This window comes from Musca autumnalis, unplaced genomic scaffold, assembly GCF_047663935.1.
Source record: "Musca autumnalis isolate F117 unplaced genomic scaffold, ASM4766393v1 scaffold_1, whole genome shotgun sequence".
Taxonomy (NCBI): Eukaryota; Metazoa; Arthropoda; class Insecta; order Diptera; family Muscidae; genus Musca; species Musca autumnalis.
This window is the reverse complement of record NW_027411644.1, coordinates 330,327,665-330,341,044: the sequence shown is the minus strand read 5'-3', so window position 1 is coordinate 330,341,044 and position 13,380 is coordinate 330,327,665. Positions and strand designations below refer to the sequence as shown.

General features: G+C 32.8%; 1 protein-coding gene across 2 annotated transcripts in view; it reads left to right on the top strand.

Annotated features, from left to right (window-relative positions):
- The window catches only part of mino (glycerol-3-phosphate acyltransferase mino), a 37,476-nt gene that overhangs the window by 14,902 nt on the left and 9,194 nt on the right, over positions 1–13,380 (top strand). For both annotated transcript variants that reach the window (XM_073962858.1, XM_073962856.1), the window contains exon 2: positions 5,644–5,770. In XM_073962858.1, coding sequence (XP_073818959.1) covers positions 5,644–5,770 — 127 coding nt within the window. The remainder of the gene's footprint in view (positions 1–5,643; positions 5,771–13,380) is intronic.

Below are 13,380 nucleotides of genomic sequence, written 5' to 3'. Positions count from 1 at the left end.
GTGAACTGGTTTCATATAAATTGTATGCTTGTTAAAGTAAAGGAACGCTTTGCAGGTTAAAAATGGTAAGAAATGGTAACCTCAGGCAGGTAAAGGAACAGAGCTTATGTTTAATTTTTCACACGCCATAAGTGCCAATTAATCATGCCCAGAATTACTAGGCGTTTACACCAGACAGTTTGTCTTCAAATGCAACTCTGATTTACTAACACATACATACATTTGCCTTTTGTCTCCCAGCTATCCATCATTTTTTCACAGTCAGCCGGGTTAACAAATCTTTGACATTTTTGTAAAAAAGAAGTGATATGATAATTGAAATGTGTTGAAAACAAAAGAACATGAACAAAAACAAAATATGTGAACGGAAAACATGAAGAAATCGATGATTTTCATTCATAATTTTACAACTGTTTTTGCAGTTGTCTGGATGCCTACGTCACAGAGGCAAGTTTTGGGTTTTTGACAATCAGTACATGAAGTCAACTGTCCTGTCTTTTGTAAACGCAGGGTTAGACATTACACGAAAGAATCTTTAATAGCTAGGGTCGTTCTTATATATTAACTTTAAAGTTCATTTTTGTTATCCCTTACTTTAAGAAAAGTTTCATGCCATATGCTGAAACTTGCCCTAAAAAATTTCCCATTTTATATGAGTTCTTGGACCAAGTTACCCACTACAGCAATTTAATAAAATTATTATAGTATATAACTCTATATAAGAACGAATAAAACAAGTATTCTTCAAGTATATTCAAATCTTATTGGTTGACTTTAATTTGCGGCCAAATTTTCCTTGGTTTTGGTGAAGGGGCTAGGGTCCTTTCTTATATCTTGTCATATAAGTCCATTTTTGTTATCCCTTACTTTAAGAGAAGTAAGGAATAAAGTTCGCATTACCAATGATTTGTTATTATATCTTCCATTTAAACTAAGTCCCGGTCCACACTAGCGTGAATGTCATTAAAAAACTTTATGAAATTAGGTGTTCTTAAATCGAATTCCCCACTACAGCAATTTTATGATTTATTTTTACAAGAGACGCATAATATCATATCAAAATTTCAATGAAATTACTGTAGTGTGGCCCGGGACTAAGTGTTATATTTTGTAAAACATTTTGGATAAATGTGTATGTGAAACTAATTTTCGACAGTTTGATCTTTCGACATTTTTACCATTAAAATTACTGGAACAAAGCTAATATAATGGAATAATAATGCACAGATTACTAATACCCCATTTATACTATGCTTGGCTTAGCAAATCCACTTGATTTAAGTTGTCATTTTCATACAATTGGTCTGTTCCTTTGCACAGAGCTAATTTATGTCAAATAAATCGAAATAATGCACTTTATCATCGTATAAGTGCATAGTGTAAACCAAGTTTTATGCATTATCATTTAAATTCAATTACAGTTTTTACTTGTAGTTGGGTACTAAACAACGTTCAACAGAAAAAAAAAACATAGAAAATAGAGACATTTACATTTCATTCTAATTTAATATAACCCAGCAAAAAAGTTTGGAAGTAGTGCAATGCAGAGTTATGATTTCAATACATCTTTTGATGTAGTCCACACGGAGTTATGAAAAATGCACTCCGCTCGATACATTTTAGAAGCACTCGCTTATAGATCCCTAGCCAAGCAAGCCAATTTTTTGATCCCTGCAGTCGCAGTTTTTTTTCTGACCACAAGAAACAGTGCCTAAAATTATAAGAATTTGTTTAAAAAATAAATAAATACAAACTGAAGACACGAACATTGGTGTAATTCACGAGACGCAAATTATTTTTGAAGTGGAGTTAGAGTTTTTTTGGAAATCTGAACTGGAGTTGGAGGAAAAATGAAAAAACATTTGGATGATGAAACAATATCAGTTGCGGTGTCACAAAAAGCAGAGCAGAGGAAGTAAACTCAGTTATGATCAAATTTAATGGAGAGCTTTTATAATTTGTATTAGTGTAATAAAGTTAATATTCTTGTTTGCACGAATATGTAATGTATATTATTTATTTTGAGATATTTGGAATGGCTTGCATTTTATAGCATCTTTAGACTGCGTTTAAATTCAATCCAAAACACTACATCAAAGGCTGTGATTTGGATCGAAAATGGAGTGCATCCTAGCTGTGTGCCGTGGAAGCAAAATGGAGTGCAAATTCATAAAATGCATAGGTGAATTCATAGGAAAAGATGTACTCCAGCGGCAATTGTTCTAGTGGTTTAACTGCATCCGCGGATGCAAACTTTTTGCTGGGAAATTTTACAAGAAAATTTATTTTACCATGCATTACATGTTATATCTTGGCGCAATACGTAATTCTTATCGAAATTCCTGAGTATTTAGGACATACAACCAGTGTTGCCGAATTTGATGATTTTTTGGCCCAAAATTGAAAAATGTCGATTTTATGCTTGGTTTACATTTACGAAATCCACTCGATTTCAACTGTCAAATTCATAGGTTAAATGTCAAATGAAATCCAGATGAGATTTCATTTGACGTTTGAGCTATGGAATTGACAGTTTAAATCGAGTGGATTTCGTAAATGTAAACTTAGCATTATGGTCCAAAACGACGATTTTTCACGTAAGCCAAAATTGCATGAAATAAAAGACGTTAACTATATTTTGACCAAAATATCACTAAAGACTTTAATGAAAACAATGTTGCAAATTGATTTTATCAGCTTTTATAGCAATTTCCAGACGAATTGGCTATATTTAGGCACATATCTGGAACACAAGTATTCTTACACTTTTTGCCACAGATGAAAATTTTCGAAATTCTTTTTTAAATAAATTAACAAAATACTTTTTGAAATTATATCTAGTCCTCTTTAAGCGGTCTCTTAGTTCTGAAAGTCAATTTTTATTGATTTCAGGCTGCCCAACAACCAAAATATACATGTTCCGACAAACATTGACGGTCACACTGCCAAGCAATAGCTCATAGCTCATTTAGGCTAGTCATAAATCCTCAACTGGATTTAATAAATCCAGTACAAATCTCATTGCATTTAGATATACCTTTGGAGGATTTAAATGACAGTCAGCTGATTTTTTTCATAGCACAATTACCGAGGTAGATGCATCAGCTCATCTGATCGTATTTGAAACGTCAACGTAAGTTGTTGTAAATTGAATTCGTCTCAAAAACATACGGCTAATTACAAATTTATTGTTTAATATTGAAAATATTAGCACATTATGCTACTAATGCTAGCTAAAGAATTATGTTATCGTTAAGACATCGTAAATATTAGTCTTGGGTGATTAAAATAAACTTTGCATTTCAAAGCAAATTTAATTTTTTCGCCTTGTTTACAAATTTTGATATTTTAAATTATTTTTGTTGTAGCAATTCACTGTTATTTCTTTTGTCAGCTTGCATGATGTAATTATAAGGTGGCGTAAAACGGCCAGCTGATTGGTTTCAATCTATCAAATATTTTGTTATTGTGAATAAATTGTATGAAAACGTAAACAAACATTTTGACATATTGAAGAATTTTCGGCCAAAATAGAGTTGTTGTTGTGCTACTTACGTGACCTGTTAAATAGATCTTGTCAGCTTGCAACTTTTTGTATTTTCTAGCAACATACAGTATGCAAAGTTCATATTCGTACACCCCTAAAAAATGAATAAAATCGTTATTAATTCCATATTGTATGTGCAAATATGAAATAATTGATGGGAATTACCATAACGAAGAAAGATTTAAGAATAACAAAACAAATTTTGAATTTATTCCGTCATTTAGGTATAGATGGCGCCTGGTGGGTGGCAAAGTTCGTATTCGTACAGCTATAAGCAATATATATTTTTAAGGATTTTCAAAGCAAAACACCGCAGAATTTTGTTCTTTTCTTCTTTTGGATTGCCTCTGCTATAGAAATATGTACAAATAACGGTAATTTTATTAAAAATTTTGCATGAATAAAAAGTAGGACGAATATTTGAAATAATTAAGAAAAATGTGCTAGATATGATTAAATATTGCAATTTATTTCCGAATTTTGGACTAAAATAGCTAATAGCAGTCCTTCTGTACCAATATTCGAGTTCTAATATGAAAATAAATGTTGTCAGCGTTTGGAAATGCAAAGAAACGTAATCCGAGCTTAGGTAAAGTAAACACATTTTTGGTTTTTACTTGGTGAAAATCGCACGTTTAGTTTTATATTTGACATTAAATGTATTGAAGTTTTAGAATACGGTTTCGAACATCATTTTATGTCAAGACATATCGGAAATTACGAGGAATAATAATTTTTTAAGGATGAAAATTTCCACGAAAATTATGCATTTCTTCAAAAGGTTACCCCACGTGCTTTCCTGGACAATTTACTTCATTCTTTTGACATTTTTGCACTCATTTTGGATCCTTCGGTAAAGAAATATAATTTTCAAGAAGTAAAAACCATTATTTTCCCAATTTTGGCAGCCATAGCCCTCGTTCATAGTAAGCGTAGAATTTCAGTCGTACGCGGACAGTATGAAAACTTTTACAGTTTCATTTTTCTTCATAATTTCTCACAGTTTTTGACATAAAATGATTTTCGAAACCGTATTCTAAAACTTCATTACATTTAATGTCAAATATAAAACGAAACTTGCGATTTTCGCCAAGTAAAAACCAAAAATGTGTTTTCTTTACCTAAGCCCGGATTACGTGTCTTTGCATTTCCAAACGCTGACAACATTTATTTTCATATTATACCTCGAATATTGTTACAGAATGACTGCTATTAGCTATTTTCGTCCAAAAATCGGGAAAAAGTTGCAATAGTTAATCATATCTAGCACATTTTTCTTAATTATTTCAAATATTCGTCCGACTTTTTATTCATGCAAAATTTTTAATAAAATTACCGTTATTTTTACATATTTCTATAGCAGAGGCATTCTAAAAGAAGAAAAGAACAAAAATGTGCGGTATTTTCCTTTGAAAATCCTTAAAAACTCCAAATATATAGTGTTTATAGGTGTACGAATACGAACTTTGCCACCCAGACAGGCGCCATCTATACCTAAATGCCGGAATAAATTAAAAATTTGTTTTGTTATTCTTAAATCTTTCTTCGTTATGGTAATTCCTATCAATTATTTCATATTTGCACATAAAATATGGAATTAATAACGATTTTATTCATTTTTTAGGGGTGTACGAATATGAACTTTGCATACTGTATGTTGCAAAAAACAGAGTTGTATACGAGGATTTATGCCGGATTTTAAACGAATCCACTTAATACGAGGATTTATTTTTGTATGGCAAATCTGGTAGATTTAGGCCGGATTTAGCAAATAAAACCTGATAGTGGGCTAAATCCGGCTAATGATGTCATATCTGAATGGCGTATTACATTTTATTCTAATTTAACTTAAATTTTACAAGAAAATGTATGTGGAATGTGTCTAAAATAATAAAAATAAACACAATACATTTGTACCATGCATTTCACACTACAATTGTTTATGGTCTATGATAAAATTTTTTTGAAAATGAGCGAGATGCAATAGAAACAAAAGAAAAATGAACTCTTTCGTAACCTCACCTGTTTAATTTTACTTTCAAATAACTACAAATGCCTTCGTTTTTTATCCTTTTGTTGTTTTTCTTTCATTGTAGAGCTCCATCAATTATTGCCAGTTTATTTCCCAATCTTCACCTAAAAATTAATTACCGATCGCAATTGTTGAAATTCAACAACATGGGCAACGAATTTCTTCTGACAATTCGAAATAGCGCCAAAACAGTAAGTATTTTTATGTATGTATATATGTAGATACAATATAATAATTGAGTCTAGGTGTTTTATTAAATGCATCATGGAAGGTAAATAAAATTTTGTTTGTATTAGTCCCGGGCCACACTAAGAGTAATTTCACTGAAATTTTGAAATGAAAGTAAAAGAAAATGTAAAATAAAACGGTCTGTTTGTTTCATACGAATATTGCAACAAAGCAAAATTGCAGAACACATGAAACCGTGTACACTAGTTTCTTGAATTTTGCATTTTTTCTCAAAAAATGCAAAGTTTAATTTTAAAATTTCATTGAAATTACTCTAGTGTGGCCCGGGACTTAATGAGCAAAATCCATTATCATCCGAAACACATTTTTTATTTTAAAAGCCGTTCTTATTTTGTATATTTAAAGGCCATTTTTTTATCCCTTAGTCGATGGTCAGACTAGCACGATTGGCGACTTCAAGTTTATAGGCGAGGGGTATGAAGTAGTGAAACCCATATACATAGTTTTCTGTGTTTGTTGTGTTGTCTCCTCTTGCTATTCGTTGCAAGTTTTTTTTCTTCCATTTTTATTTTCTCAAGCAAACGTTAACAACAAAACAAGCATAAAACGATTTAATAAAAACATTTAATTATTGAAATAGTAAAAATTTAACTATTTATATTAATTTAATTATTAATGTTAATTATTTTGTGTTGTTTTTTAGTATATTTATGTTTTGTTTTTATTGGTATGAGAAACACAACAAACGCGAATGGTAAAATAAAGAGGACACGCAAAAATCTTAAATTTCACGTTAACGTGTGAGGACACTAACGAAACTTGAAAAGAAACTTTAAAGAAATTGGTTTCAAGAAACCTTGCTAGTCTGACAATCGACTTATGGGAGAACAAGCTTGGCATCACTTAAGGCCTGGGTACATAAGCTGCTTTGCCTGGTTGCCTTGCTTTCCTGCTTCATTTTTGACATAATAAAAATAAAAGAATAAAGAATTGGGTTGCCCTTTTCTTTTTTATTCTTTTATCAGAAGCAAGCAAGGCAACCAGGCAAGGCAGCTTATGTACGCAGGCCTTTACACATTTCATGTGGTTGTAGCTTTCAACGCGCAACGCGCCTCACTACGGACCGTATGTATTTGACCCATAATGGGTACTTTACACGATATGTTTTTTACATATGGGTTGTCACTTTTTATATATAAAAGTATATGCAAAGTGACAATACATATGCAAAATAACACATCGTGTAAAGAAACCATTATGGGCCAAATACATAAGGCCTCTGCACATACGGCGCGTTTAGCGTTGCGTTACAACAACCACATGAAAACTTCAAGTACAAACTTGGCATCACTTACACATTTTTCATTTTGTTGTTTTCAACGCGCAACGCGTAACACAACGGACCGTTTGTTTTTTGAACGATTTCAGAATCACATTTGAATTAGGTCGAACTTGGTCTTTAGTCATTTACCAGATATTAAGCAAGTATGCCATGCTTCTTATGTGTCAAGGCCTTTATTTATGCATAGACAAAGATTTAAATACATAAAGATTGGAAAACTCAATTGTTAACATTTGTCAATAGATGGAGTTAAGCTCTGTTGTTACGATATCATAACAACCAAGGCTAATAAGCCCAGCTGATTATTATGTTTGATGTCAAAAACATTATTGTGATTTAAAATACAAAGAAACTAAAATCACAATAATGTAAAATCTATTATGTTTCTTGTCAAATGTTGTTAACAGTACTCTGAATGTCCGACCTTCTGTAGGCCTTGATAACAACACTCTCAAGGCCTACAGAAGGTCGGCCATTCAAAGTTCTGTTAACAACATTTGACAACAAACATAATAGATTGTTAATTATTGTGACTTTATTTCCTTTGTATTTTTGTCACAATAATGTATTTGACAGTAGAGTTGTACAATCTAGTTTATTCGAAAGATCTAGTTCAATAGTTAATCTCTTTTAACTGAACTAGTTCAGTAGTCTAGTTCACTAGTTCAATCATTCGGATCCGAATCGATCACTGGCTCTTAATCGTTCGCTTGATGAAAGCACATACATACACCAAATAGGAACAAACATTAGAATAGTATAATTAAACTACAAAAATATTACATTTAGATATTTTTCAAAGACATAAATACAACTAAGACTAGACAAAATGCATGCAACAAAAAAAATGTTTACGAAACTTTGTATAGAAACATTACCCTTAACAGGTTGCAGTTAATTCAAAATCGCAACCAAGGAGGAACATTTCATGTAATGGTATCAGAAACGAAATCTATGAATTCAAGGATCTATTCAAGAATAATTCTGTGTCAATTGGATCGGTAAACTCGGTTAAATAAGTAAAAATGTATAAAAGAAAAAAATGTTATATCAGCATATCGTAATATAACATTATGTTAAATTCAAAAGCCATTCATTGAAGAATGATAGCAAAAAAATGTCTTATCTTGTTGTATTTATGTCTTTGTATTTTTATTCCGCTCATAAAGAAATATTAAGTTTAGAAAAAAACGTCCTTAGTCTGCATTTAGACACACAAATTTCTCGGGAAAGTAAATTGAGTTTTTTGGGAGAGAGCGGAGAGGAAAGAGCTCCTCAATACTATTTCCCACCCCTATTGCCTAAAAACTGAATTTACTTTCCAGAGAAATTTGTGTGTCTAAACACGGACTTAGGAAAAAATTGTGTGGTGGTAATCAAATCTTATATTGTGTATAGCTCTGTTCCTTTACGTTCAAGAATCTTCAAGTTTTACCACTTTTTACTCCGAAAGCGTTCCTTTACTTCAGACACAATGCAATTCATATGGGAACATTTTACAACTTTTACTACCTTTGCCGGTTTTACCATTTTCTAAAGTAAAGGAACAGCCATATGTTTGTAGAAATTACTACTGCGAAAAAAGCTTTGTTTGTATGTTTCTTTTTATTTTTTCCTTTTTTCTATCCAAAACAGGGCGCATTGATTAGGTAATGGATTTGATACTATATGTATTGGGATATGTTATGTCAAAAATGTTCTTTATGTAGAATTTACTTTTATTATAATGGGGGTTGACACTTCACATTGATCCAAAACATAAACAAAACTCTTTACAATACGAAGGCATCACTTAGCACAGAAGACGGCGTTATTTTATGTATTTGTGAACGACATGTTGAACTAGATTGTGAATTGTTCGTTCGTTGATCATACGGTCACCGTCTGATCTTATTCTAGTTTTTTCTTTTTTTTTTATCTTATTCTAGTTTTTTTTTTCTTCGTGGATCTTTCGGTCTGCGCTAGTGTTGGGCAATCTCGTTCATTGAGCGGATCGATCTTTTTCATTCCGTTCACCAAAAAGATCCGGGTCGTTTCGTTCGTTCGTTGGCTCTTTTTCGTTCAACAATACATTTGAATGTATTATTTTCTTTTGAAGTCGTTCGTTCTCTGCTGCATATGACTCCGTCGTTCTTTTCACTGAATCGTTCTTTTGATAATGTTCGGTCACGAATGCTGCTTGCGCTAATAACTTTGACTGCAAAACCAATGCTGCTAATTTTGTAAGCAGCAATGACTCGTTCATCGGGGATCTTAATCAATGGTGGGCAAATTGCGAGAGACTCATGTATTTTTTACACTTTTTTGTATGAGGCCGAGCATTTCTGCCCAACAGTGATCTAAATGAACGATATAAAAGAATGAGCTGGATACGGATCCGTTCGTTCTTTTCACGGAATCGTTCATTTGAGCCGGTTCGTTCATGAACGACGCAACTCTAGTCTGCGCTCAGTGAACTATTGAACTATAATGAACTATATCGACTGATCTGTTCATACGCTCTTTTCAATGAATCCTTCAATTGAACTAGTTCGTTCATGAACTATACAACTCTATTTGACAGCAAACTAAAGCTTCGTTCCCGTACTTTTTAATTGTAAAACTCGTAAAAGAGAGAACTGCAAAAAAATTGTTCTCACACACACACGTTTTGTGTGTGTGGAAAATACGTCAAAAAACTGGAACAAATGCCAAAGTCGGGGTATCAGCCAATCAGACGCAGGCAACCATGTTACTATTTTCTTAAGCCCTCGGCACATACGGTCCGTTTAGTGACACGTTGGGACACCCGTTGTCCCAAAAAAGTTAAATTATGTTTAACTTTAATGCGTCAGCCACATTGTTGTTTTTAAAAAACTTGGCATCACTTACACTTTTTTCATGTGGTTGTTGTACCGCGACGCTCAGCGCATCGTATGTGCCGAGCGCTTTACTCGCCCAAATTTGTCGTGTAAAAAGTTTTTAAAGAGAGCGCCATTCAGCGCCATTTTTGTTTAAAGAGAAGTGAACATTTTACATCTTTTTTGTGTACGGGAACGCTTTTTCGAGTAAAATGTGTAAAAGTCGTAAAAATTGTAAAAACTTTTTAGTTCTGGAACACAGCTTAAATAGTCAGGGCTAACTAGTTTGGGCTGAGTGTCCGACTGAATAGACTGTGAACAGTCTGTTATGTGGGGTACACACGATCAGTTTTGACTGTCAGTTTTGCTCAAATAATCGGTTGCTTGCCAGGGTGGCCGCTAATTTTTGTCAGTCATCAGGCAACCACAAAATATTTTGTGGTTGCTGGACAGTTTGACATGTACCGATATTTCCGAAAAATCTACAGTCAAAACTGATCGTGTGTATCCCGCTTAAAGGACAACGCAGGCGGATTTGCAAAGATGCTCTGGCATTCCTTTATAATTTGACATTTGGGGAAGCAAGCAAAGCAAGCGACGATTGATTCTGTTCTGGCCTTTGGTCCAACTTTTTGCTTTCCTACAATTTGTATAAGCCGAATTGCGCTTTAATGGGTTTTTATCATAAACATACCCCTGTTGTTGGTAAAATGTTTATATATTTTTGCTCTGTTCCAGAACCTGCAAGAAGCTACCATTTTTTACTACGATAACATTTTTTCCTTTATGTTATCGAAAAATATACAGCCTGTTTCTCTATGTCGAAAGAAGAATGTGTGCGAAAGAAACACGTCCAAACTCGTGTGTGTTTTTCAAATTAGTTTTTTTGTTTTCATGGCAGAACTACCAGGTATGTGGTATCACACCAGCTGATCGAATATGAAAAGTCAAATCCCTTTATAAAAAAATATTTTTGTTGTAATTTCCCCAACAGCATAAAGAAAGTTTCGACATAACATAAGCTCTGTTCCAGAACTAAATAGTTTTTACAATTTTTACCACTTTTACACATTTTGCGTTCCCGTACACAACATTTATATGAATATCGTTTACGACTTTTACAACTTTTACCACTTTATAAAGTACGGGAACAGGCCAATATTCAAAATTTTACGATGCCACTACCTGGGTAATTGTGCCATGTTTGTTTTGAAGTCCCGGGCCACACTACAGTAATTTCACTGAAATTTTGATATGAAATTATGCGTCTCTAGATCGACGTCCATAGTAGAGTAAAATGATAAAACTGTTGTAGTGGGGAATTCGATTTAAGAACACCTAATTTCATGAAATTTTTTAATGAAATTCACGCTAGTGTGGACCGGGACGAAGCAAAAAAAAAGGTAAAATTATTTCGAAAACTAAAGTTCGGGCGTGTTTCATTCGCACACATTCTTCTTTCGACATACAGAAACTGGCTGATAGTAAAAATTAGTAGATTCTTGCAGTTCTGGAACAGAGCATTTGTTTCATAAACATTTGTGCATCTTTTCCAGTCTTTACAGCTCTATGTCTTTGGCATACACTAGACCATGGCACAATAATACAGGTAAGTCCCGGGCCACACTAGAATAATTTCACTGAAATTTTAAAATGAAATTATGAGTCTCTAGATTGAGTTCCATAGTAGAGTAAAATCATGAAATTGCTGTAATGGGGAATTCGGCCTAAGAACACCTAATTTCATGAAATTTTTTAATGAAATTTACTCTAGTGTGGACCGGGACTAAGCGGCAAAAACAGCCGATCTTCATACCAGTTGTCAAAATGCATTATTGTGAATAAAATCACATACAAAATGTAAACAAGCAATTTACAGTAATGCATTATTGTGAGCAAATTTAACGTTTTGTATGATTTGATGTAACACCTTATTCTACCATGGACTAGGCTGAGTGAGAATTGGGTCGGTTGGATGTGCACACAATTTTTTAAATGGCAATAACTATACATTTTTAAGCTACTTATTCTGTATAAGACAGTATTTTGGTATTATTTGGCCGGATCTCCATCCTCATATAAAAATATTCAACAAAATATTGAAATTTACCCCCAAAAATTGTATTTAAAATATGTAATTGAGTGAAAACACTGCGTAGATATGCAAGAGTGACACCTAGAGGAAAAAATCACACTACAATTTCACTGTCTATACATTTATTAGTACATGATTAATTAATACAATTTTACATCTCTAATTATTACTGTGATATTTACACATAAATTTTATCATTCAATGTATTTTTATCGACTAGCTTTAAAAGCATTCTTTATCATTTTCTAAAAAGACAATTTTTGTTTTTGTTATTTTGTTTTAAGTCTATTTATTATTGACAGACGTCAATGCTCTGTCAGCTAAAGTTAGGCCGGGAGCAAGCCCTTTCACTCTTACATTTATGTTTTCATGTATACAAGGTGTGTTCGTTTACTCAACAATTTGTACAAATTTGTACAAGTCCAGTAACTTCTTGTAATCGACTAAGGTCTTTTGCATTGTACTGTAGAGTAAACGAACAACATCCAGTAACAATTTGTACAAATTTTGAGTAAACGAACACACATACATATACCACATAATACTGTTGCAATTTAGCATATCACTTTCAATGTGTTAGAATAAGAAATAAATAGTTCTAACTAATGGGTACTTCACACGATATGTTATTTTACATATGTAGCTCTGTTCTTTTGCGTGCAAGAATCTTCAAGTTTTACCACTTTTTACTCGAAAAGCGTTCCTTTACTTCAGACACCATACAATCCATATGGTAGCAGTTTACAAGTTTTACCACTTTTCATGGTAGAATGATAAAAGGTAGTCGCATCTGTCAAATTTATATAAATACAACCCTGTATGTCTGTACGGGAGCGTGTCACATACAGAAGAACAACAATACGGCATGACATTTCACAACAAAAACAAAATATAGTTTGTTTATATTTTGAAATACATACATATATGTATGTAAAAAAACCTTTAAGGGTTGTTTACACCATCTATCAATGTCGTATGAGATGTCAAATTTTCTACCTGCGAATGTTGTACACATAGTGTGACCACTATGAAAATTTTCATCTATCAAAATGATTTGGCAACTCATATGTAAATTTTTCATTTAGGGGGCGCTCTATTTGATACGGCATTCTTGTATGTAAACATAAATTTATCAGCTGTTTTCTGGCATTCTCAAAAAAAGAAAAACAAAATCCAAGGTACATTTATAGAAGGTAGAAGTGACAATCAGCTGTATTCTTACTTTTTTTGTAAATTTAGTTTTCAAAATGTAATAGGGTCTACTCATGAAATTTGAAACTTCGAAATTTGCCTCCATAAAATACTGTTTTTCTTCCTAAACTTGTAGTAAAAATG